General features: G+C 37.6%; 1 protein-coding gene across 1 annotated transcript in view; it reads left to right on the top strand.

Moving 5' to 3' along the window:
• Positions 1–25,362, top strand: part of epb41a (erythrocyte membrane protein band 4.1a) — a 123,796-nt gene extending 98,434 nt beyond the window's left edge. Inside the window, exons 17-21 of the mRNA XM_088010016.1 lie at positions 677–805; positions 9,345–9,446; positions 10,377–10,457; positions 19,555–19,657; positions 23,580–25,362. Of these exons, the coding sequence (XP_087866142.1) occupies positions 677–805; positions 9,345–9,446; positions 10,377–10,457; positions 19,555–19,653 (411 nt within the window). The 3' untranslated portion in view covers positions 19,654–19,657; positions 23,580–25,362. The remainder of the gene's footprint in view (positions 1–676; positions 806–9,344; positions 9,447–10,376; positions 10,458–19,554; positions 19,658–23,579) is intronic.
• The last annotated feature ends 1,382 nt before the right edge of the window (positions 25,363–26,744 follow it).

Here is a 26,744-nt window from a genome sequence, read left to right as displayed (position 1 = left end):
ACTTTAAAACCACCCAATAAAATCTGAGATTTTTCCATAAAAACCCTGGTGGTTTGAGTGTTAAGTTGAAGTTGTGATACTTCCCAGATATTCACCTACCAGGTTCTCAGCCGTCCAGGGACATGGGAAAACCAAAAAAGGTTTAAAAATAAAGCAACTTAAGTTATAATTTAAATAACACAGACCTTGTATTGAGAGCCACTACAATAAATCAATATTTATGTGGAATTTTATTTAGTGGAGTCACTCATTAAAACTTGTTTTTATTTAGAGTCTTAATTTTTGTAAAGGTGTAACAGAGATTACATCAGTGACACTGAACCAAACTCAGATCTAACATTTGAATTTTAGGGTTATGGTTAGGGTACGTTACACTTACCCTTAACACATAAAAATTACAAATCTAAGATCTTTTTGAAAGTGAAAATACACATACCTGTGAAATGGTTTGATTTAAAACCAAACTGGTTATCCAAAGTAAAGAAAGCTGTTCTACCTTGTTCAATATAATTTAGTTAGTATGGATAGCATACTAACTAAAGCTATGGACCAATAATTATCCTTGTTACTTATTTATAATATACACCAATGTATGCATATGTTAAATAATTTTGGATTCTTTAAACCTAGTTTAAACCCTGGTGTTTTTTTTCTGGTGTTTTTCTCATTCCTTCAGTCTCCAGTTCTAAGGGCCCAAACGGTCACCATCTCAGATGTTACCAACTCTCTTAGAGGAACTGTGACTTACAAGGACATTCCTTTAGTTCACACTGAGACAAAGACCATCACATATGAGTCGGCACAGGTAAGAGAAATTAAGGAAACTCCACAGATACAGCAGACATTTTAGAAAGTATTTATCTTGAATCGATTACTTGTTATATGTAGTGTAAAGTTGTTTCTAAAAGTTATACCAAAATACTGAACAATTGTGGACTACAGTGTTGGTACTTACAGATGAGCAGATTTTAAGATTTTGTTCTGAAAATGTTTCAGAACATACTGCACTCACTGTGTAATTGTGACTGTTGGATATGACACCCATGTACTTAAACCATAAAGTCAAATTCAGTAATGTCATAAAAGTTACTGTTTTCTCCATGTCTGAAAGAAAAAGGATTAAACCTATTTAATCCTTTTCATTAAATAGGCTGTTTCATTCTTGGGGAAATTATCCCCAAGAATGAAACAGCCCCAGCTTTTATTTTTTTGTCATTTTGATAATTAAAACAGACACTGTTTGCACAATTATTAGCCAAGTCTTAAGCCCAGACTATCCCACTACGCTGTTGGTTGATTCTAAAAGGTTTGTGGACCTCAAAGACGAATGTCTAAGAAAGTAAAAGTGCATGTTTTCTTTAGTGTCATTATGAAAACGGGTAATAAAATTACATGAACATAACCATGGCATTAGATGTAATACAAGGTGGCATTTAATGCCCTGATGGCTACTGGGTATAAACTGTTCCTCAGTCTGTTTGTCCTTGGTTTAATGCTCCGGTATCTGCAGCCATTTGGCAGCAATTGGAACAAATTGTGCCCAGGGTGAGAGGAGTCTTTTAAAATGTTCCTGACTTTCAAGAGGCAGTGGGAACTGTGGAGTTTTTTGAGAGAAAGCAGAGCACAGCTGATGATCTTCTGGGTGTCTTCCTTCGTGCTGCTGTGCACCTGGAGAACCACACACAGACACAATAGGAGAGATTGCTTTCAATAAATAGAGCACCTATAGAATGAAACCAACAGTTTTGAAAAATGTTGAAGAAATAATCTATCATGCCTTATCTATCATCAGTTCTGCTGTGTTTATCCCATCCAGGCCAGGTTATATATGATGTGAAATCTTAAGAAAGGGAAGTTTTACACCCTCTTCACCCAGTCCTTGCAGATGTTTAGTGATTGAATGTCTGCTTTACTTCTAAAATCCACTATCAGCTCCTTGGTCTTGGCTGTGTTTAAGGTCAAGCTGTTATCTGTGCAACTTGAGTCGCTCCACCTCATTACTGTATGCAGACTCATCTCCCCATGACATGAAACTACAGTTGTGTCCCCTGCAAATTTAACAAGGGTGCTACTTTGATGCACTGAAACATAATTATGTGTGCACACCATGAAGAGCAGAAGGCTTAAGAAACAGCCCTGGGAAGAGCCAGTGCTGATGCTGATAACTGAGGAGTTATGGGGTCCCACTCTCTTTCTGTGAAATCTGTCAGGAAGTCTTTAATCCAGCAGCAGGTGGAAAGGGGCATTTCCAGGTCTCCCAGTTTGCACACCAGTCTGTCAGAGAGGATGATTTTGAATACAGAGCTGAAATAAATGAAGACGATGCCTGCGTATCTCTCCCGGTGCTGCGGGACAGGGACAACATGGAGGACAGTAGCAACAGCATCTTCAGTTGACCTGTTAGCAAACTCGTTTCTGTAGATAGACAGCAACGAGTAGACATGATACAAACGAGTGTGCATCAAAGCTGAGAGGAATATGAACAACAAGATATGACTCTAAATCAGTCTTTCAAAACATTTCATACCAATGCAGAGAGAGCCACTAGTCGGTAGTCGTTCAGACAGGTGATAGGTGATTTTTTTAGTAGTGGGAACTTTAGTGGAGGATTTCATGCAGGATGGGACTTTTGCCTGAGATATGGATAGATTAGAGATCTTAATTAAGACCCCAGCCAGCTACTCTGCAGCTGAGCAGAGCACAGGTTCAGGAACACGCTCAGGTCCTGTTGCCTTTCTGGGAGTGGCAAACTGTAGCAAGCGTCTCACCTCACATTCCTCCATCTTGACCACTGCTTAATTCGGAACAGGTGGTACTTGAGGGTCAGCCTCAAAATGAGCAAAGAAGTGGTTCATCTTCTCCTGAACCACTTCAGTGAGATGTCACCTTCAACTGACTGGTGATGTGCTGGACTCCCATCCAAACCTGCCTGCTGTTGTCCAGGTTCTCCTCGACCCTCCCCTCAAAATTCTCAATGTCAAAGTCAGATCTCTAGATTTCCAAGCTGTAGAGGGCCTTCTCCTCACATGATGTTCTTTTCTTTAAGCAGCTGCTGGATTTCCTGGGTCATCCATACCTTATCGTTGGGGAAGTCCCAGATATGTTTTTTTTCACAGTAATATTGTCAGTGTAGGTCTTGATGCAACACAAAACACTATCAGTTAATAATTCTAGATCTGTATGTTTAAAAATGTCCCAGTTTGTACTTTCAAAACAACCCAGCAGCTGCAGTGAGAACCATCATAATCGTCAGGCCAGATTGTGATGGTTCTTATGATGGTACGGTCAGATTTCCTCGGGATATTCGGGAATCAAAAAAACAGTGACATGTGGTCAGACTGCATCAGATGTGGTAACTGCTTGGGTCTTTAACCCAATTTGATATTAGAGTAGACACAGATAGCAAAATATGATTGAAACAACATTGAAATATAGTGAGACAGAAACATTGAATCCATGTTGAAGTCTGACATTGAAATGATTTTGAAAGTGGTCGGTGACTTAGATGTTGAATCATCTTTAGGGTTTCAACCATAACTGACACTATATGAATGTTGATTCAACCATCATCTGAATTTGGATCTACATGCACATTTGTGTTTATTTTGTATTGAATCAAAGTTAAAGAATCAATATTGATTCATGTACATTTTTTGGTCTGATAGGTCTACATCATAACATTAAATGTTTTTTCACTGGTGTTAAACACAATTTTGTTGGCAGACGATGGATATTATGTCGTTCAAAATGATCTTGCATTACCATATTTCCAAAAAGGTGTGTATACAAACTTAGAATATTAATGCAATAGATTGCATTAATATTGCAATTTATTTAGTAAAACAAGCATAGATATGTCAAAATATTTGACTCATTTTTGGCTGACAGAACAAAATTCTACTGTCCATGGAAGAACAGCATCCATGAGGTTAAGCCTGATACTCTATAAACCAGGGAAATAGTTGGAGTTGGGGTAACCCAAGTTTGACTCTGGTTGGTGTCATTTTGGTTCCTTGATGCCTTCCTCCTGTTCTGGCGCATAACAAAGCCAGTTTTACTGTAGTCCTCGTCAATCAGCTTTGGGTCAAACTGCAGAGCAGCGGCTGAAAAACACAACAATAAGAGCGAGGAAGCCGATGGTTTGGGCCAGTTAGAAAGATGATAAACATTTGAAAACCTTTGAAATATTAATGTACTGGTTATAGTTCTGAGAACAAACATGGAAGCCGTGTGCATGATCTCACTTGTACACTCAGTTAAATTAATAAGAACATGTCAATGAATATTCACGAATATTTATTTTAATATTAGCTGACATACATAATCACACATTTTCCCATCAAGCTGCAGCACAGGCACAAAACAATGTAGTCATTTTTCAATAAACACAGTTAAAAGTAATATCACCAAACTTACTGCAAAAGTTATCAGAGTAAAATTTAATTCAGAAGCAGGATGCAAACAAGCCAGCTGTGAAGGTGCTATGTGGTTGGGACATACCACTAGTGTAAAAGAGGGAAGGCGGACCGCTCCACTGCTTGTAGTGACTTGTAGATATTTTTGTTATGCACTGTCAGTCATAGGCGTAAATTCGGGGGGGGGGGGTCTGGACCCCCACAATATTGAAAAAGTCTAGAATTGTGCCCCCCAGAAAAATCATTGAAGAAACATTTGGATTTAAATAATATCAATATGAAAAGGCAAAAGAAACAAAGAATGAACTAAATCTGCCATTTATCTCAGAAAAAAATAAGAATTAATTTTTAGGTCCACCCCTACCGTTATTAGAACAATGGTCCAGTCCAAAGTGTAGGAGGAGCAACAGCTGAGCTGCTGAACAATATAGGCTGTCAGAGCCACTGAAGTGAGGATCTAGCTGTTAGCTGTGGCTCTGAAGCACAAACATAAAACCCTCCACTAAGTAAATACTTAAAACAAAAGACATGTAAACATTTTATTTACCTTCACTGCTCAATAAGAAGAAACACATCAACAATAAAGAGCAGACTGTAGTTCGTTAATTTCTTACTTTGGCTAAATCATGATGAGCTAAAAACTGCTACACTGCTTTTTTGTACAAAGCTTTAAGCAGTTCATGTAGCAATCATCTAATTCGTATTTAACTCTAACTTTTAGTTAAATTTCTATTCAACTAAAAGTTTGAAACGGGAGGGAGGGGCTGAGCAAGTGGACCAGCTCTGTGTGTGGGAGCCGAGAACAGATAGAAAAAAAAAGAAAGTTATGCCTTTATTTCTCAGTCTTCAATATAGAGCGTCTAAAACCACAAAATAAAATCTGAATATTTTTCTATATTAACCCTTGTGCTTTAAGTGTTATGTTTATAATTCAACATACTATAACAGAATTGTACAAATTGTCAATACATTCAGTTTACAGACAACATGCTTATGAAAATTAGCACAATAAAACAATAGGTACGCTTTAGAGGAAATGTGAAAAATATTTCAGCAAGGACAGAGTATTGTTTTAATACAGTGTCACAGTATTCCAGATAAACTGACATTTCTCCTTCTTAAGAACAGTGAGGATCAACGACAGAACATTCCCATTCACTGCACCTTACAGAAACCTACAAAAAAGAACAATAGAGCAATTAAACAGAGAAAGCATTTGTATTTGAAAGAGTACAGAAAAATGGCAAATAAAAAAATAATACAATATCAAGACGTTGTGGACTCGCCATGTATGTGACATCATCAGAACTGATGATAATTGGGACCGGATGCCTGGGGTGGAAAAACATTTCTGGGCGTCTTCTTTGCCTGTTTATGTTAGAAGTAGAAAAAAATAGTCAGCAATATCAGAGTCAGTTGATGTTGGCATTAACTATGAAGCTGTTTTAAATGTGGACTTAAGGAGACAAACTACCTTAAAAGCTTTCCATCCATGATCTGAACACACTGATCCTTGCAGGGTGGCGAGGGGGGCTGGTGGTGACCATCTCTAGCAGTCATCAGCTGAGAGGCAGGGTTCACCCTGGACAGGTCACCGGTCCATCACAGGGCCCTGAAAGCCAACAACGGATAAAATGCAGGAGAGAGAAATGGCAGATTAACAAGGGGAATAAATCTGTCCAATTATTTTTAAATCAAATCATGTTTATTAAACACAGTGTTGGTAACACACCAATTTTCTGTTAAAACTGTGGCCAGCTGCTTAGAAAAAAAAAAAAAAAAAAAAAAAAGCCTTCCCCCATGAAGACCATGTGGAGGTTCATCCTCAGTGGTGGGTGTTGATCTGGTGGAGCCAGAGCCTCTTCTGAGGCAGGAAAGTCTTTAGGTTTTCTCATTTCTGATCCCTGGCTTCCTCTTTCATATTCATTTGGTTAGACTGCAAAAATATGTTGAAGATAAAAACAATGATGAACGAGTTATAACAACAACCTAACAATAGCAAATTCTCTTTGGCATACTGAGCTAAATTAAAACCAGGTTACGTTTATAAAGAAAACTAAGTCCCAACAAAGAAAGCCTTTATGCAGTTATAACATGAAGCTGAATGATTGTAATAGTAATAATCATAAAAGTCACAATAAAATTAAGGCACCTAAAAAGGCATACTTTATTAGCCTAAAGTATAGACTGAGATGTAAGTTAAAACATACTGAAATTAATCATTTAAAGTAAGCGTTAAGTGAATTTTATTTTAAAAAATTCAACTTTGAGCATATATTTTAAACTATACACAAAGTATCTTTAAAATATATTTTAAATGTACACTTGAGCAAGTGTATATTTGCACTTGGGCAAATACATATTTTGTTCACCTAAAGTATACTTTTATTTAATATATTTCTTAAAAGTGTATTTTGGTACAATTATATTTAAGTATGTTTAAAGTTAAAATGTCAAAATTGGTACAAGCATACTTTTAGTATACTTCGTATATATTTATAGGTAGTACACTTAATACTTAGTATACTTAAAATATACTTACACAAATGTACATATATTTGAAATATAGTAAAGTAATTTTTTTTCACTAGGGTGAGCCTTGAGTTTGACACATGTGATGTATAAGAAAAAGGGAGCAGGCACTCCAAAGATAATGAGTGTAGTGGTAGAGTCTTGTGTTCAGGACTTAGGATCATTTTATTTAAGAATTTTTTTTATAAACTTTCTTGATCCAGTTCATGAACAAATCAGGATAAGTCTTTAGTTATTAAGAATATATAGCAAAGATAAACCATATTCAACACTGCAGCAGTGATGTAGTAACTACTAATTGTAATGCATTTTACCTAACGAAGTAGTTATTAGTACTTACATTTCGTGACGTTTAAATGCGCATTACAGCATATATGTTTCTTCTGTAAAAATCTGAAATTGTCATAGTATTGAGTAAACTATACTCAATACTGGTCCACATGATTTTGGTCCACATGATCTTACAATGGGGTAAAATGTAGACAAGAAATGAAAATCTTACTCATAATGATGAGTCTGTGGGGGGAGGCGGAAAGAGACTTGAACTGAGCCTATGTGGGGGATCTTAGAACTGCCGGAGCGAGGGAGATCTTTTGAAGGACCAGAGGAAAGATGCAGAATCGTGGAGACATTGGAATATGGACAGGTTACGCAGAGCTTGAATCGAGGAAGAGGAATGGAACATTGCCAGTCGTGGCACGTGAACCACAGGTTTTTTTCCTAGAGTCTTAAGATCATGAGTAGCAACCAGAAAGATTTGAGGAGCAGAATCCAAGAAGTCAACGGTGGAATTTTTAAAGGACACAAAGATGTAATTCAAGGAGATACCAAAAGTAGCACAAGGAACACAATATTGCTGGAACCTCAGAGGGCTCAGAGTATCATGTAGATCAGGAGAGGGCAACTCCAGGCCTTGAGGGCCGGTCTCCTGCAGCTTTTAGATGCATCTCTGCTTCAACACACCTGAGTCAAATAATGAGGTCGTTAGCAGGACTCTTGAGAACCTGACTGCACTTGGGAGGTGATTCAGCTGTTGGATTCAAGTGTGTTGAACCAGAGAGACATCTAAGAGTTGCAGGAGACCAGCCCTCCAGAACCCCTGATGAAGATTAACCACTCAAGCTCTGAAGGACAGGCAACTAGCTTCTCTTATCATTGGGCTGATGAGCCTAGTTGATTAACAGGTGTGAGTTCACTCAGCAGATCTGACTTCCACAGCAGCTTCCTGGCTCCCTCTGGTGGAAACAGACCCAGGCCTCCTAACAGGAATTTGGAGCAAGAAAGAGACATTCAACCAAGTTCATTAAGAATAACTGAAAAAAGTTATTAAAGGTTTTATTAAAATATGGAAATGCATTCTGTACTTTTTTTTTTTTTTACAAAAATGTATAAAAATTTTATTCACACTTTGAAAAGCGTGAATAAAAAATATTGCCAAATTAAGGTGAAATAGAAGGATCTGGTTAACAGGTGTGAGTTCACTCAGCAGATCTGAGATTTTCACTAAGTGAAAAAGATTAATAAAGTTTATTGGATAACAATAAACTTATAAACTTTGCTTAAGGGAGCAAAGGCCTCAAGCAGAATCTTTAGAAGGAACTTGACTTATCCCTAATAAGTAGTACCTGATTCTTATCACTGCATAATCAAAGGTCACTTCAACAGGTTGGAGAAAGAACAACACTGAACATGAATTGAAGTGTCTCCTTACTCTTTTTCCCCCAACAACGGTCCTGCATGTTTCCTGACATACCTATGTCCTTGCTTCAGCCAAACTCATTTAATTTGGTGGTAGATTAACAGGTGTTTGCTGAACTGCAATCAGCTGAAACAAGTGCATTAAAGCAGGGAAAAATATTAAACCTGCAGAGCAGTTTGGTTTCAGGACCACGGTTAGGAAACACTGTCCTAAATAAACCTCGGTGTGTAAAACCAAATAGTTATATTTTGTGTGCAAAGCTTCTCTGCAGAAATGGTCACAATTTGTCTTAAGGTCTCTGATGACATTTCATTTAGTTAGAAATTTATTTTACTTGTTTTACACAGGATGATTCTTGAAAATTTAGTATGAAATTGTATTCATTTTTTATAAATAGCTGCATGTTAACAGTAGACACAAGTTTCATTAATAAATCAGTTGAGTTATAGTCCGAAGAAAATCTACTAAAATTGGAAGTTAAACTAACATATTATTGTTACTAATGAAATAGTGTTTTTATTGAAATCTTAGTTAATACACAATAAGTGATGCCTATTAACAAAACTAACTTTTCAAAACAACACAAGAATACAGCGTCTTAGTGAAAAACTTTCTGAGATCAACAGTCAAAATGTAGACACAAATGAGATCAGTATGATGGCCTTGAACAGTTAATAATCAATGCATTTCTCCGACAGCCTGTGGAAACCCTAGCAGAGAAGGATTCAGGAGTGCTGCTGAGTGCCCAGACTATCACCTCTGAGACTATCAGCACCACCACCACAACCCAGATCACTAAGGTCTGTGCATATCATTAACAGGCAAACAGGCAATAACATCAACAGAATTCACTAAAACATGTTCTGGGTGACTCAATGAGAACTTTTATTTATTTATTTATTTTCTAGTTTCGCTCAGAGTATAAATAGATTTCACAAAAAAATTGCTTACAAGATTCAATAAGTCATTCGTCAAAAAATAAAAAGAGGTTCATAATGCAGCCTGCAACCTTGACTAGGAAATGTTTCCTACATACAACACAAAACATTTAATTGAGGGGAGTTATAAAAATTGATTTCTATTACAACTAAAAAATCACAATTAAAACATTTAGAAAGCTGGTTCTGATTTATTTACATTTCCTCCCCATGTGTGCCTGACTTTGAGACAAAGTGTCCAAATAAAGCCTGGGTTGGATTACATACCAATATCTTTATACCAGTTTTTATTATGTAAATATAAAATGGATAATACACATCAACAGAAACTTTAAACATCTTGCTTTCTTCATGAGTGATCAGATTTGTTTTAGTCAAAAAATGGAAAAGCAAAACCATAATTTTTCATAACATTTAAAAATGGGGGAAATGGTTTTATTAAACATCAAAAAAGGACGATGAATTATTGAACCCATATCCACAAGTTGCAGTCTGATGCAATAGACTGACACAAGTTTGTTAATTTTTAAATCTTAGTTGGCATAATTCTATTACCAACCTTTTCTTAAATTTACATCAGTAATAGGAACTGATTAAGCGTTTTTTGCTGCTAGCTGTTTTCATGCAAATCTACAAATTCTTTAAAATATTTGTGCTGGAAAAATTACATATCTGCATTATGACCAACAACTGAATTTTTTTTTATCTTCAAAGAGACAATATAGAGACACAATAAAGATGAATCTCTGTAAAAGTATATGTGTTTCAGTCTGTGTAAATTATCTGTTGTAGACGGTGAAAGGAGGAATTTCTGAGACTCGAATTGAGAAGAGAATTGTCATCACTGGAGACACAGCAATTGATCATGACAAGGTAAACATCATGAAAGAACAGATTGTAGTTTGAAAATATAGAACAGAGTTGACTTGATAATTTCAGAAAGTGCAAATAATGTTTATTAGCTCACAAATTGCAACAGATTTCTGCTTTAGATCTAATTTGCAATCCAAGTATTAGCTAATTTCTCTCATCCTTAAAGATGAATGCTTGTTTTGTTTGGCAAAGCCAAGTTACAGAAAGCCCCTAAAATACATATTTCAAAGACTGATTTTTAAATAAGTGAAATCTAGAGGTCTTGTAAAACAGGATATGGAGCAAGATCAGTGAGACCATTGAATGGAAATCAGGCAGTGAAACAGAAGGATCCAACAATGAGAAATCAGGAGCTTAAATACAGAGGCAGCGGTAAAAAATGTCACAGAACCAAAGGAACTAATATGAAGAAATGTTTTACAGCTGTATGCGCTGTCCACACTCCAGCTCACTGATGGTGGCAGTAATACACCATCGCAGTTGGTCTGCCAAATGCCTTAAAACAAAACAAGAAAAACAACAAAAAGCTGGGGCAGGGAGAAAGCAGCAAAACCAAAGATGGGAGACTAATTAACACAAAGCCACTCAGACTCTAGAAAACCAAAAATACCTGACAATAATTCTAGAGAAAATAAATTAAACTAGAATTGCAAGCCATTACAATTGGTTCCTCGGCTGACCCAGCAGGTCCATTCCCCTTACATCGCCCGTCCGCCCAAACAACTCTGTACACACCTCCCGATGAAGTTCCCTCCCCAACCTCGGTGCTCTGTGCGCGTCTACCGAGTCGGCAATTTTTCAGGAAGGGTTTTTTTTTGTCGTCCTGACGTGTTACTAGCCAAGATAAGTGTGGATTTGGCTCCCCTTTAGTTATTCTATCTGTGGTCAGCTAGCATAACTAAGCTATGGTGGGAAGATAAACTCCAGGAGATTTAAGATTGTCAGTGAGCCAAGGGTGGCAGACACAGGGAGCCAGATTCAGAATAAACAAATTGACTGTAGAATGGGCAAACTTAAAATTTCTATCCATCCCAAGGTCTCAACCGGTACATTTCTTATTTCCAATCATCCAAATTAATGTGGTTGCAACCAAGATTGATTCTATTCTGCTACTGAGTATTAGCGTCCAAAGTTTGCCTTTGAAAGAATTGCATCCAACTTGTCTCACAGCACGTCCATATGCCAGGTATCCACAAGCTCCAAACAGCAGATATCATGAGTCCAAATAAATCCAGGATGAATCCCGCTGGGGAGTTGGCATGTTTATAGTTGCTGGTGCAAAAGAAATTGCAGAATAATTTATGGTTTCAAACTTATGGACAATTGAATTTCACAGTGATGTTCATAGCGATAATTAATTAGTTCTAATTGGGCAAAAAATAAAAAATCTGCTATGATAACTTTTTTTGTTTCTTCTTTAGTGCTTAATGTAGTAGGTTTTATTTGGCTGAGACTTAATACTTGAGGGCGAGATTGGTTTAGGATAATGCAATTCTCCTAAACCACGGCTCATTCATGGCTCTCTGTTGAGAAATAGTCCAGACCAAAAACTTTTGCACAGTGGCTCATCTGTTGGAGAATCCTTCTGGGAAACATTGCCCACATAAATTTTGACAATGGGACTTGCAGTTTTTGAGTTATAAGGTGAAACACTTTTTTTTCTACTGTAGTGCCACCTACAGATGTACATGCCTGAATATGTGTATTCAAGTGCGTAACTTTGTGTTGAAAGTTGGTGGGGATGCATTGTGAAGAAGAGGATTATGGGGGTGGGAGGTGATAGGCTGAACAAATGTTCACATTCTTTATTGGCCACAGTTTATGCGACTGGAAAACCTTTTTAGTGCTAAGAAAGGTCAAAACTTACATGTGAATGCCATATGCAGTCTTATTCAATAAGCTTGTCATATTAATGGTACCTTTTGATAATAACCCTTTAGCGGGTGTTAAACACACTAACAGTTATAAAGATGTTAAAACATCAGTCATCTAATTAATCTATATAATGTGTTTCACTTGGTGATGGAATTACTAAATATTGAACTTTTCAATCAAATTCCATTTTATGGAACGGGTCTGTATATTTGCTCAATGCTTCCCTACAGTTGAAAACAGTTACAAAATTCGGTAATATTTTCTGTGAAAAATTATCACAATAATATAGCTCCCAGGCTCCCAGCCTGATTTTATGAAGTGCTCAAAAACATCAACAACTGTCCATAACAGTGAAAATGTCACTAAAGAATTCAAAAAACAGAATAAATAACTTCTGTGTAAGCTAAATGAATCCTTGTTAGTGCAAACTTTGTATTTTTCAGTCATGGGATTCTGATTCCACAGCTGACCCTGAATTGGCTGGCATAAAGCTGTGCCCTGCTGAATTACACATAGCAAATGTATTTATTTACTGTGAAATTATACAATAAGACAGGTTTTAATTCATTTTTCGTATCCTTTTCTGTCTCACCTGCGATTCTGCAGCTGTCCCTGGTTCTGTACGCTGCTGAAAAGCTCATAACGTTCTAGTGATGCTAGTGTAACCACTTTCCAAGTCACAACTATGTCTCTGCTCTTGTCAAAGTTTTCAGTGGGACTTTTTTGGGGCAGTTGGGGAGTACAGTGTCCATCATTATTACTGAATTGCACATCACCTGTTAGCCATTACAGCTAGTGATGTGTACCTGAAGATGCCTTTACTATGCATTGAGTCATGTCCACAAAACCCATCCTGTTCTAATGCAGGATGAGCAGGAATCTGTCACAAAAATGGTTGTAGCTCTCATATTTCTTATCCAATTTCTATAGAATGTGGTTAAATTAAGACTGATAAAAGTGCTGATGTTTGGATATGTAAAATATGTATTCTCTCTGGATGTAAAACTATTAACAGCTTCAATTCTGTCAGGAATTTTTTCTTTTAAAATGGTCAATAATTTAATTTTACTTTATTGCAGCTGTAGGAGCTGTGATTTAAAATTTAACAAACTTTGGCTCCTATGAAATGTTTCATCCTATTTGTTGATTGCTTTGAATATGACCACATTATATGAATAAATGATACAATCTGACCAGGGAAAACCCCCCCGTAGAAAAACAGATGGAAAACAACTTAAAACCCGTTGTTTTCTGTTTTTTCTCTTAGTGCGTGTCAGCTTAAGCCTTAACGTCACACGCAGACCCGTTGACATGGCAACCAACAAACAACAGGTCCAGGTGCCCATAGAGCAAAGATTACGTTCAAGTGGATCAGGAATTAACATTAAAAAACAAAAACATTTCTCACACCAAAAGTACATAAAAACACACACAAAAAAACATTCACTCCTTTACAGTTTTATCTTTTTTGAATTTTCAGGCTTGATGTTTATGTTTGTGATCACTAATAAGTGAAGCCTGAACACTAGCAGTGGTTGATTATCAAATAAACACCTGCTCTACTGATAAAATGTCATAAAGTAGATGCGTGGGTCGCTTTATTTTTGTGTTGCCTGAACCAAAACACACCGAACTGTTCGGCACAGGTTGTCAAAGTAGTTAAGCCACTGAGAAGTAGTTAACCTACTCCCCACTTTATTCATACATTTCATCCATCCATCCATTCTCTATACACCCTTGTCCCTAGTGGGGTTGGGAGGGTTGCTGGTGCCTGTCTCCAGCTAACATTCTGGGCGAGAGGCGAGGTACACCCTGGACAGGTATTCATAAATTTTTTTAAGTTAAAACTTTTTACTGACCTGTGAAATGTGGACCCCTTGGACATTACCTTGCTGTCATAGCATTGACAGTTAATAGTAAAACATTGTGTCCCCTTTTCAGATTCTTTGCTTGTGCCATTTTCCAGGTCGCCGATATTCCCAAAGCTATACATTACAATTTACAAAAGAATTTTAAAAAGCTTTGTGCACTGACTGTTAATGTGTGAACACAGTGTCCACAAATAGATGCAAGCACATAAAGGTAAAAAGGTAAAGGTAAATATTGGTGGGGACTGTCTCTGTCAGGCTGAAACAGGTGAGGGCATGTCCACACCAGTCCTTCAGAAAGTTATGCCTATGTGGGTATCTGAGTAGCGGTGTGGGTCCTGAAGCTGTATGCCAATTGTAATAAGTTACGTAGGGTAGACTACAGTAGTTGTCATAACAAAGACATTTTGAATAATATCAACTTTGTATTAAAAGTGACATAATTTACCGAATGACACTTTATGACAACAGTCATAAATATTCATGAAGGTTTATTCATGTTCATGACATGTGTTATGTCAGTCTTATTCACCCCCCCTTCAAATAAAGTGTTACCATATTTTTTTATGTTTTTCTTCAATAAGTTGATTGACTGGACTAAACCTTATTTTAATATGCAATTGAATCTGCTGAAACTATTTTTCTTACTGGATATTTTCTTCATATTATACATGTCCCAGTACTACCTTTCCACCCTGTTGGGATGTTTCCTTGTTGCCTTCAAAAAGTCTAAAATTCCATAAAAACCATTTAATGGAAGTGACATCAATTGGTTTTGAAGTGAATTCAACCATGGAAAACAAAGTAAGCTTCAACTGTCACTATCTATGTACTTTTTCTTATCTTAAATATGTTAAACCTGTATGAGTCAACCTTAAAGTTCCACCCTGTTAGGATAGATTGTGAAAAATGTTTATTTAGTAGAATTTAAAAAACATTACATTAGATTTAGTCATTCAAGGTTTGTTATTCAGTTGAAGGTTGGCTAGCTAAATGTTCACCACATAAAGAGCTACAGGTAGATTAGTTAGAAAAGTTCCACCCTGTTAGGTTCATGAACCAAACAGGGTGGAAATTAGGGTGAAAAGTAATCGTAAAAATAAAAAATTTCAGATAATGGAATAGAGTTGCAGAGTAGTCTGAGGTATTATCAGATGTCTTTGCCATTTGTCTGTTTTCATTTCACTAGTTGCCCCCATTGACTCCTGTGAGGGGAACAATGAGTACCTGTCATGGGAAAATCCACTACAGGGATGTCACCTGTTTTTTTCCCAAATAGAGCCAGGACAAATACTCTGCCTATACTTTGACTTGAAAGAGGCAATTCTGCAACCAATGATGAAAATTGTCAGATTTTAGAATCAAAGACATTGAATTTCCACCCTGTTATGGGAATTGTCCCATCACCATGTGATGTCCCATTCCACACATATTTTTATTAAATATTGTTACAGAAACATTAAGAACTGTGAATTTTTCTGTGCCATGTTGCAGTGTTGTGTTCAAGACCACCTAACCTGAGACCAAGACAAGACCAAGACCAGAGCGTATCGAGACCGAGACAAGACCAAGACTTTTAGGGTCCGAGACCAAGTCAAGACCAAGACCAGCGCCCCACGCTACATGATACTATAAAATGTGAAATATGATCAAAACTACTTCTCAAATTGATCTGAAAGATCCATATTCACATAAAAACACCTAGATATTAAATACTTAATAAAATTAATCAATATTAATTTTGCTTCCATCTCTGTGCTACAATCCGCGGTGGTCTCGTGCCATCCTTAAAAAGATAATGCCCTGGGTGTTTGTCCATGTTGCTCATGTCAGAAACCACCACTGTCTGCACCATTAAACATAGCAATTGAGGCAATGCCCTGACGGTAAATAACGCTCAACTATGAACACTGACCAAGGAGCAACAAGCAAGAAGTAACCAATCACAAGACGCTCACCGTGACTGTTCTCACCCTCTCTCCCGCTACATGAAGCCAGGTAGTCTGACACCATGGCAGACTACCATTACAGCTGCCACTTTGACCGAAAACAATCAAAGAGCAATGTGCATGCTCTGCGTGCTCTTTCGTTCTTGTTTTATTTATTTGTTAATTAAAAAATATCAATGTACATAATTAAATAAAATAATGATAGCTGCTGCAGTGTACGCAGGGGATTACAATAACAAAGAAGAGTGTTCTGTCAGGTCAGCATATGCTGTCAGATCGTCATACGCTTAGCACAAACCCACGGCTATATCTGTCAGACACGTCTTTACTATATAATTTTATTTAATTAGCAACATAGAATCATGACGTAGATCATTATACACTTTATTAACAATTGTATGGCATCTTGACTTAGCGGTTAAGTAGGTTAATGAGTTTTACACGGGCGTGTGTTGTAGCTGACTCCAGCTGCAGCCAGACCCTGCTTTAAATACAATTTGAAAAAACAATGCATGTATATCTACATAGTTATCATGGAAAACAATTTAATTACTTATTTTCATCATAACTTGTTGTGTATGGTGAGCTGACAACTCCTCTGACTGCTGGACTTCTTAATGCGCAGGCATGGTACTCACTGCATGTATGCTATTCTGACAGCGTATGGTAATCTAATGGGCTCTTTGCACCTACGGCGTTGACGTTACATCTCCAGGAGCTAATGCGGCTCACTTGTTTCCGCTTTGAGTTACCATGACTGGTAGAAAAGACTAAGTCGTATTTCAGATGCAAAAAACGCAATACTATGAACGTTGTTGTCTTCCTAATATAATGAGCTTTTAAGTTTTCATTAATTTCCAAGCAATCCTGAATTAAGAAGATGGTGGCTTGTAAATATTTGTCACTACCAGTTAAAGCTAACGCTGCACAACACAAAGTTTGCAGCCTTCACTTCACTCACCAGGGATATGAATGATAAATAAAGGAGCCTCCCTGAGTTATTTCCATGGAATCACTTCTGTATTCAGCCTGAAAAAGCGAGTATATGGGAACGAGTGAGCAGACCAGAGCCAGACAGCCAAGCAACTGATCCGCCTGTACATACTGCTGTAAACACCGTCCTGAGCTCTTCACAAGAAACATGCAAAGGTAATAAAACGAAATAACACGGAGACATGAAGCAACACGGTCATATTTTTCTAAAAGCAGCAACTTTGAACCTGAACAGCTAAACCAGATCTCTGACACCAGAGCTGCGCTACTATTAAGCTATGAGGCTTGTTGTGCTTCGTTGTGCTTCGGAAGTAAAAAGCCCGAACCGTAACCGAACCCCTTTAGTCTGACACTAACGACAATAAACACATAATATACTTGAAAATTAGGTAAAAACATTGTCCGTTAGAATGTTTAGATACTTAAATAGCACATTTTTACAAGAACAATGTCCGAGAATATTGCCTACTAGCATAAGCTAAGGTTAATGTTAGCCACAAAGTTTAAGTAAAACTCACCTTCGTATCACTAAATGTATAACGAGGCATACATCTTAAAACCTTTCTCCAGCTTACTTGTTGGGGCTCAGATCGATGTACAAACCTTGGCCAAGCCCTGAAAGCACCTATTGTAAAAGGCCATTTTCAATAGATCGGAAACAATCGAGCCGCTTTTCCCCAAACGCGGAAGCTGAGGTGCAAAAAGTCCATAGAACGACTCTCAGTGACACTCCAGTCCTATCTAATAAGTAAAGAGACGAGCAGATGAATCGTACTATTCCTGAATGTCACATCACATATTGCAGACTTTTGGACACAGCGTTGTCCCATATATGCGACAAGTCAGTCAACACCTCCGCACAATAATTCAGCGCAGTGAGTGACAACTTTTTTCATCACAAATGCTTATGTGTCTCTGTACAGCTAGCATTGCTAACATCACGTCAACGGAGCTTACCTTTCTTTGAGCTACTTTTCTAAGTGACGAAAAAAGTAAGACGTTGTCCCCACCGTCTGTGAAACTGCCTGGATGTTGAGTTAGCTGTGGCCATCGGATTTCTTATTATTTATGCAGCGCTATTATATTACTGACGATTAAACATCTTATGCCGCTGAGAGAAAACCACTGCGCCTGTCTCAGAGCGCCGCGTGCGAGTGAAAGGTGGGGAGGGGGAGGGGAGAGAAACAGAAACACGTATTTGGCAAGTCACGTTATTGCTTGGATTTTAATCGGTGCATTTTGCATCCACTGAAAACAAAGATGTTAACAAATAAACTAGATAGTGTGCTGTATGTTTAGTGATATTTTAACAGTTGCGGTCTCGACTGGTCTTGAAATAAAATGCCGAGTCCTCAGCGTCCGAGACCGAGACAAGACCGAGACCAAATGCGGTTGAGTCCGAGACGAGACCGAGACCATCAATAAATGGTCTTGAGACCGGTATCGAGACCAAGACCGATCTCGAGTACTACAACACTGCCATGTTGGGAATTGAAGACCAATAAATGCACATATTGATATATTTTTTTTAAATTACCAATATTTTCAATGAGTAATAATGAGTAAAAAAAACATTTTTTTTCTTTTTTACAATACAGACATAAAGGATTCGTAACTATATCATGTGTTACAATTTCAAAAATAAAACATATTATATAGTAAAAGGGACACACTCTTTTTAAGAAAGTCATTTTTTTCCCCAAATTGACATGTTTAACTATTTGTGGTCTATATGTAAATGTCCCTAACAGGGTGGAACACATTCAGAGATTCAGAGACAATGGTGAAAAAAAACACCTGTAATTATTAATTTATCCAATCCTGAACTTGCCCATTATTAATTTCTTATTGTTAAACATGTCAGTGTTGTAACACAATATTTAAAACTTAAAATATTAATACTTTTTTTTTTCAAATGTCCTGAAGCTGAAATGTTGCCGCAAAAAAAGAATCACCCTGCTGACACACTACGCACTCAAACCCTTCAACATGAACCCTTTTGAAGGACAAAAGGGCGGAACGAGGGTGGGAGTGCGAGTATTGGGACAGGGCCAGTCTGTGTTTCCCCGCTCCATACCATAGGGGGTAAAAGAATGAAAAAAAAAAAAAAAAGAACAACATGCACTTTGCGCAAAGCTCACCATGGGTAATCACCAGGGTGAGATGTACCAGAATTTTATTTTTAATTTTTTTAATAATTCTATCCCATTCCATGAAAACCGTTTAAGGTACATTGAACTGAAAATGTATAGACCATGTCTATACCATGTACACCAAGTGAGAGCTATGGTCTTTTTCATATCTATAGCACAGTTTCATTTTAACTTAGACACCACAATTGTAATTTTAACATGTATTTTATATGCTGTGTTTTACTAATCCAGCTTTTTCTGTCTCATGGTAACTCTTCAGGCTTTGGCTCAGGCTATTAAAGAGGCAAAGGAGCAGCACCCAGATATGTCTGTTACCAAAGTTGTTGTACACCAAGAAACAGAGATAACTCCAGATTAAGAAGGTATGTAAAGTATAAATACATAATGTAATAAATAATGCAATTAAATCCAAATTGAAATCTGTTTTATTTATAAAGCATATTTGTATGTATTTAATCTTTATTTAACTAGACATGTCTCACTGAGATTAAAAGTAATTTGTTTAAACAAGTGATGTACAGTACTAAAACACATCAAACCAAGAAATGACTAAAAACTAATATGAAAGAAAACAAAAACTGAATGAAATAAATTACAAAGTAAAACCAGAAACAACATCCTACTAACACATACTGTGTTAAAAGGTTGTGAAAACTAGTGTGATTTTAAGGAAGTCTTAAAAATGGCAATAGAAAAGCAGCTTGTTTTGGAGCCGTGAACTGAAAAAACTGATGGGCACTGACATCCTGAAAGAGTCAGAGTGGACTCAGGCCTTAAGAATCCAAGTTAAAGTCCAGTCCTTTAGTTTTGTCATCTTTAAGACACATGCTTCATTGCACTCTTTTGAGTAGAACCAGATTTTTAACTTATGACTTGGACAAAAACTTCAATTCCTCAATATAATGTGCCCTGTGTTTCAAAGGCCTACATACCCTATATTGCCAAAAGTATTCGCTCACCTACCTTAACTCACATGAGAATAACTGACATCCCATTCCTAATCCAGAGGGTTCAATATGATGTTGGTCCACCCTTTGCAGCTAGAACAGCTTCAACTCTTCTGGGAAGGTGATCCACAAGGTCTAGGAGTGTTTATGGGGATTTTTGACCATTCTTCCAGGAGCACATTTGTGAGGTCACATAGTGATATTGGAAGAGAAGGCTTTCAGTCTCCACTCTAAATCATCCCAAAGGTGTTTGTCACCGTGTGATAAACACACATGGTTTATCACATGGTGACAAACCATGTGAGGTCAGGACTCTGTGCAGGCCAGTCAAGTTCATCCACACCAGACTCTGCCATTCATGTCTTTAGTATTCAGAGTTCTTTTCACTGGAACAAAGGGGCCAAGTCCAGCTCCTGAAAAGCAACCTCACACCATAATCCTCCTTCCACCAAACTTTACACTTGGCACAATGCAGTCAGACAAGTATCGTTCTCCTAGCAACCGCCAAACCCAGACTCATCTATCAGGTTGCCAGATGGAGAAGCGTGATTCGTCACTCCATCGAAAGCGTTTCCACTGCTCTAGAGTCCAGTGAGGGTGTACTTTACACCAGTGGTCCCCAACCCCCGGTCCGTGGACCGGTACCGGTCCGTGGACCAATTGGTACCAGGCCACGCAAGAAATAATTAAATATTTCCGTTTTATGTATTATTTGAGTCTGGAGGATCTTTTATTTTGAAAATCCTTTAACCGGATTCTCTCGGTTACTTGCGCGCCAACATTGAGCCCACAGGCAGCCAAATGAGTAAGAAACAGATCAGATGTCTTTGGAAAGTTTCTTTGCAAAGGGGAAAAGGCCCAGAGAAGAGACAGGAGGATGGATTTATCCCGGACCGGTAGGTGAGTCCCACATTCCAAGCCGCTCTGTGTAACATGCGGCGACCGGCTGCTAATGAGGCAATGAAGCTTCAAACTGCTTCACCACGTAAAGACCAAGCAGGCTGTGGATATAAGCAACACTTCGGCTGTCATTGTCTCCCATCACTCCCAGATGGGACCGTCTCGTTGCAGAGAAACAAGCTCAGGGCTCCGTTAGTCATGATCGTGAGTTAAAATTTTCACTAAGGTAAAATGCTCGTTTTTGTGGCGCATCTGTATCTTATTTTGAAGGGATATGTAAACGTTACCATAGCAACCAGAGTCAGAGAGTGTTTGGGCAGTGGTCGAGAGGAGATGAGTAGAGCTTGTGAGTCTTAAGTCTGGTTAAACGGCAAGATTTAAGAATTGTCTGCCGATTCTCCAAACCTCTGTGACCACAGAGCTGATAAAAGTACAACAGGTTCGATCGGTTCGTGTCCAGCCACAAGGCAGGAGCAACAGGAACCGATTCCAGTCAAGAACATCGCAATTCCAGAAGAAAATCCACAAAACAACATAACATATGGGAATTTAGAATGACCAAACACGGATGACGATGTAGAAGCAATATCAGGATGCGGAGTCATTTTAAGAGATGAAAGAAACAAAAAACAAAAAGAAAAGGCGGTGGATAAAAGACGACAGGAACAGCCGCTCTATTTGCTGCACTATGATTTGGAGGCGACTATGTTTTTTCATAGTTAACATTTTTAACTGAATAAACATAAACATATATAATAATGACCTTTACATATAATAATAAACATTTCCACATATCATCTCCGATATCCACCGGACTCACAGTTGCTGTTTGGGATTCCCCTCTGTTCTGACATCACCGCGCTTTCTGATTGGCTACCTGTCACATTCAGCAGGTTGTGTTTTTGTTCTCAGTCAGGGTAAACCCCACAGGCTGCGATAAAAAGGCCTAGACAACCCAAATTGGGTATATTCAGGATTTAGCGGGAACACCAACATACAGAAGCCTTTTCTGACTGTTCACTCCCCCCTCCCCCGCGCCGCAGCAAAATTTTCCAAGTCTTGACCGGTCCGTGGCAATAAAAAGATTGGGGACCACTGCTTTACACCACCTCATCTGATGCTTTGCATTATACTTGGTGATGTATGGCTTGGAATCAGCTGGTCACCATGGAAACCCATTCCATGAAACTCTCTAATCACTGTTCTTGAGCTAATCTGAAGGCCACATGAAGTTTGGAGGTCTGTAGTGATTGACTCTACATAAAGTTGTGACCTGTTTGCACTATGCGCTTCAGCATCCACTGACCCCACTCTGTCTGTTTATGTGGCCTAGCACTTCATGGCTGAGTAGCTGACTTTCCCAAAGACTTCCATCTTTTTATAGTACAGCCGACAGTTGACTGTGGAATATTTAGGAGTGAGAAAATTTCACGAGTGGATTTGTTGCACAGGTGGCATCCTATCACAGTTTTACCAAGCTCCTTAGAGCAACACATTCTTTCAATAATGTTTGTAAATGTCTGCATAGGTGCTTAATTATATACACCTGTAAAATTAAGCACCCAGTATTTGCTCACCCATCCAAATTATCTGAGTCAGATGTGTCAGATGTTATCTGAATCAGGAACACCCAATTCAGGTGATTTGGATGTAATACTACTGTAATGTAATGTCACTGTAATACTGACCACAACAAGAGTTCCTTCATTTTTACAACAACTTTTTAAATAACCATCTTAAATGACATGCATTACAACAATGTTTAATTTCCCTTTGAGTTGAACAACATATTTTAACGGAATTGAAAGTAAATGAAGAGCTTTTGCTTTCATGTGTTCTTTTGTTGTACTTTTTGTGCTCAATGTAGTTTTTAAGCTGCTGGTACTAACATACCACTTCTGCTAGGAAAATATTTAAACTGATGGAAGCTCATAGGTGTTGAAACACCTGTGTATGGAATATGTATGTTTTACCCATCCATCCGTTTTCTAACACTCTTGTCCCTTAGTGGGGTCGGGAGGGTTGCTGGTGCCCATCTCCAGCCAACGTTTTGGGCGAGAGGCGGGGTCACCTGGACAGGTTGCCAGTTTGTCACAGGGCAACACAGAGACAGACAGGACAAACAACCATGCACACACACTCACACCTAGGGACAATTTGGAGAAACCAATTAACCTAACAGTCATGTTTTTGAACTGTGGGAGGAAACCGGAGTACCTGGAGAAAACCCACACATGCACAGGGAGAACATGCAAACAGCATGCAGAGAGACCCCGGGCTGGGAATCGAACCCAGAACTTTATTGCTCCAAGGCAACAGTGCTACCAACTACGCCTCAATGTTTTACCCTTCTGCTTACATTTATTAGGTGCTTCAGTTTTGAATGTAAGATCTGTTCAGCTCCACTAATATTTATCTCTCTTTTTCTCACACCCAGAATTCTTCTAACTCCACCACAGCTGGCTCAGATGCTCTCCCCTCTTTTCCTTATGTCTCCATCACAACATTTTACCTCAGCAACCATAGTCATCACATTCAGCTGCCCTGCTTTTGGCATGATAAACCAGACCTTGTCAGAAGGAAGAGGCCTCAGCGGGAAAATATGTTTTCCTCCAAGAGTTTGAGTATTGGTTGAAGGAGACAGTCACTAAAAAGTTCCCAAGTTTGCAGAATTCCCAACAACACCCTTTCTATTCCATTTTCTGCCTTCAGCGCATATCCTAAAGTTTTGAATAAAAATTTAATTCAAAAAATAAACTTTTTCATAGTTATAGGGGTATAATATTTGTGAATTTGTTCCTCTCCCATTTTTTGGAGATTTTAAGAAAAAAAAATTTAAGGGCATTTGGTCTTTTAATCTTGAGAATCCTACTTTATTTTTCTACAGCTTTTCTTACCATCAGAATTGGTTACCAAAATCTTAAAAGTTATAAGTTTTTTAACAAAGTTCTGAAACTGCACTGAACAAAGATTGTGAGATTCTACAAGTTGGGACTGGAGCATTCCTCTCAAAGTTTTCAAATTGGTTGATACTTTCTGTACAGTAAATACTTTATTTTCCCTCTCAATGTGAAAAGATATTTTTTAATTTTATGTACAAAACGATTGATTTATCAAAGCAGCGCATTGAATTTGCTGGTGGAATTACTTATTTCCCCCATTTGAAATTTGGCTTTGACATCTTTTGACTGTTTCAGTTATTGTAGTGCTTGTGTCATGCAAAGGTTGTGGGGGTCAATAAGATCATATTGTATTGAAACTACCTTCATTTATTTAATACCATTATTGTATTTTTAGTGTGTTTTATAGTTCAGATTTAGATTCAGAACAGTGTTTGACTCTATAGATCATTCCTAGCTCCCAAATACACTTATTTCCCTTTTTATTGAGCAGTGTATAATTTCAGTATTTCTGAATTTCATTCACATTTGCACTTCTAAATGGACAGTGTACACTTTTTCATAGTAATGGCTCTTTATCAAAATAAAGTGAATAGTTCAGAAACTGACATACATCATTATTATTAGTGCTCAAAACTGAATTGCTGATCGACCTGCCTCCAATGTCTTTGACCTTTTCAACTGTTTTTTTTTCAACAGTTTGTTTACTATCTTTGTTACTTCTATATAAGCACACAGTTTTCTCAAAATGTTTCCAGAGTTTTGTTGGCAGAGGTGTGTAAAGATCAAGAAAGCAAGAGAAAGGGGAAAACAGTGTATAATGTCCACAGAAAAAGGAAATGGGTGATTACAGTAAAATGAGTTAGAACAAACCCCAAACAAGTAGTTTGAAAAGTAACAAACCAGCAAAACTTTGAAATCCAGGTCAGTTTTTATCACAACCATTTTTACAGGAACTAAGACTAAAAGCATACCTGCATTTTTCTGAGTGTTACATTAATTGTACAGCAACATATAAAACTGTTAGTTTAATTCAGGGTACCAGAATGAGCCTCTTAATTTTGCACTGCCCTTTCAGATTAGACATATATTGTTATCGGTATGACTTGTGATTTTGTCCATTTTCGTACATGATCCTTATTTCTTTACTCCATTTAGTATTGCATGTTACAGTTACTTCACTTAGCTGTGAAATTCATCACTATACTTCTTTGTCTTATGGACATTTTAATATTTTCTTTACTGTGAACCCACACTTTCAACACCAGATGAAGACTTGTAAAGAGCACCATGCATAAAATAAAGAACTTTGTAGGTACATTCAGTGGTCTTGGTTTTCAATTATTATCATGAAATATCTCTCTACTTCTGTCACAAATAAGTGACAAAGAAGTTTTTTGTTTTTTTTGTCACAGGACAGGAATGTCACAGTACTATTTGATTGAGAATTTTTTAGAGAACCTGATGATTACTAGAGTAGAATAGAATAAGAATAGGCAAAAGACAGATGAAGTATTCTCCCATTGACATTTTAAAGGTGATTAAATCCACAACACCAGAATTGTACAATGTCATCCCCACACTTCTGCTTGATTCTCTCCAAAAATCTGATCTCTGTAAAAGGTTCATCCATCCATCCAGACACAAAATTAAAGGAAAAATTTATTTCAACCAGATTAATATCCAAGTTACAGATCAGTACACTGATCTCTAAGTTGCACACAGACAGAATCTCCATAGAACTTTGAATACAGTCGCTATTATAACATTTTCAAACATATGGCTCTGACTTGTACCATAGTCAACAAAGCTTCATTGTTAGATTTTATTTCTAATTAAAAGGCAGTTTTTAATTAGATATTTCATTTTGGGTTCAAATAATTAAGGGAGATCCAACTTGTGCACATTAGTTCAACTATCTTAGAATTGGTAAACTAAACCTATTTGCTAATCAAACCAAATGAGATTACTTTCAGTTGGGCCTACAGACCTCCTTCCACCCACACTCCTTCTCTCATTTATCAAGTCTAAAAATCCACGCCTTCTAAACTTATAGTTCTTAGGTGATCCAGAGGTCCCCTAAGAACCTCTGGGGTTTGCACAATCAGAAAAAACCCACCCTTCCAAAATAAATGGGGGTGGGGGTTAGATAGCCTCAAAGAAACCTGTATCTGAAAAACTGAGCAAGAAATCCCTTTTTCTGTCAATTTGGTCCGTTTGAGTCATGCTAACAAATAAACAAAATTTAGCTCAATCTGTAGCATATCTGTAATGTAAGATATTACTAAGTTCAAGAGGTACGGTGCCATTTTACAACCCTGCTGCTTCAACCACTGTGACTAATATCTCTCTCTCCTTCACTCCTTTCTCTCACACTCTCACTGTATAGATACAGACAGATACAAAATTCTTTTGGTTTTGTTATTTTGTGCATCCCAGAGGTAGCTGCAGCATTAAGCACAGATGGCATTTTACTATGTGGAACACAGACAGATGAGAAGAAAGAAATTACCTCCTCTGTACCTATGAACATTTTTAAAATAAAAGAAAAAAATATTGTGGATGCCTGTCAAGTAAAATTTTCATTTTATGAATATAATGTCACTCAGAAAGTCTGTCAGACTCAAAACTTGACTTTTACAAATTACAAGTCATAACTTTGGATTTGAATTGGATTTCAACCTGATTTCTTGACAAGATTT

The sequence above is a fragment of the Poecilia mexicana genome, unplaced genomic scaffold, assembly GCF_051168715.1.
Source record: "Poecilia mexicana isolate PSO_F unplaced genomic scaffold, ASM5116871v1 scaffold_11, whole genome shotgun sequence".
Lineage (NCBI taxonomy): Eukaryota > Metazoa > Chordata > Actinopteri > Cyprinodontiformes > Poeciliidae > Poecilia > Poecilia mexicana.
The sequence above is the reverse complement of the archived record's forward strand: the minus strand, read 5'-3'. Positions and strand labels throughout refer to the sequence as shown.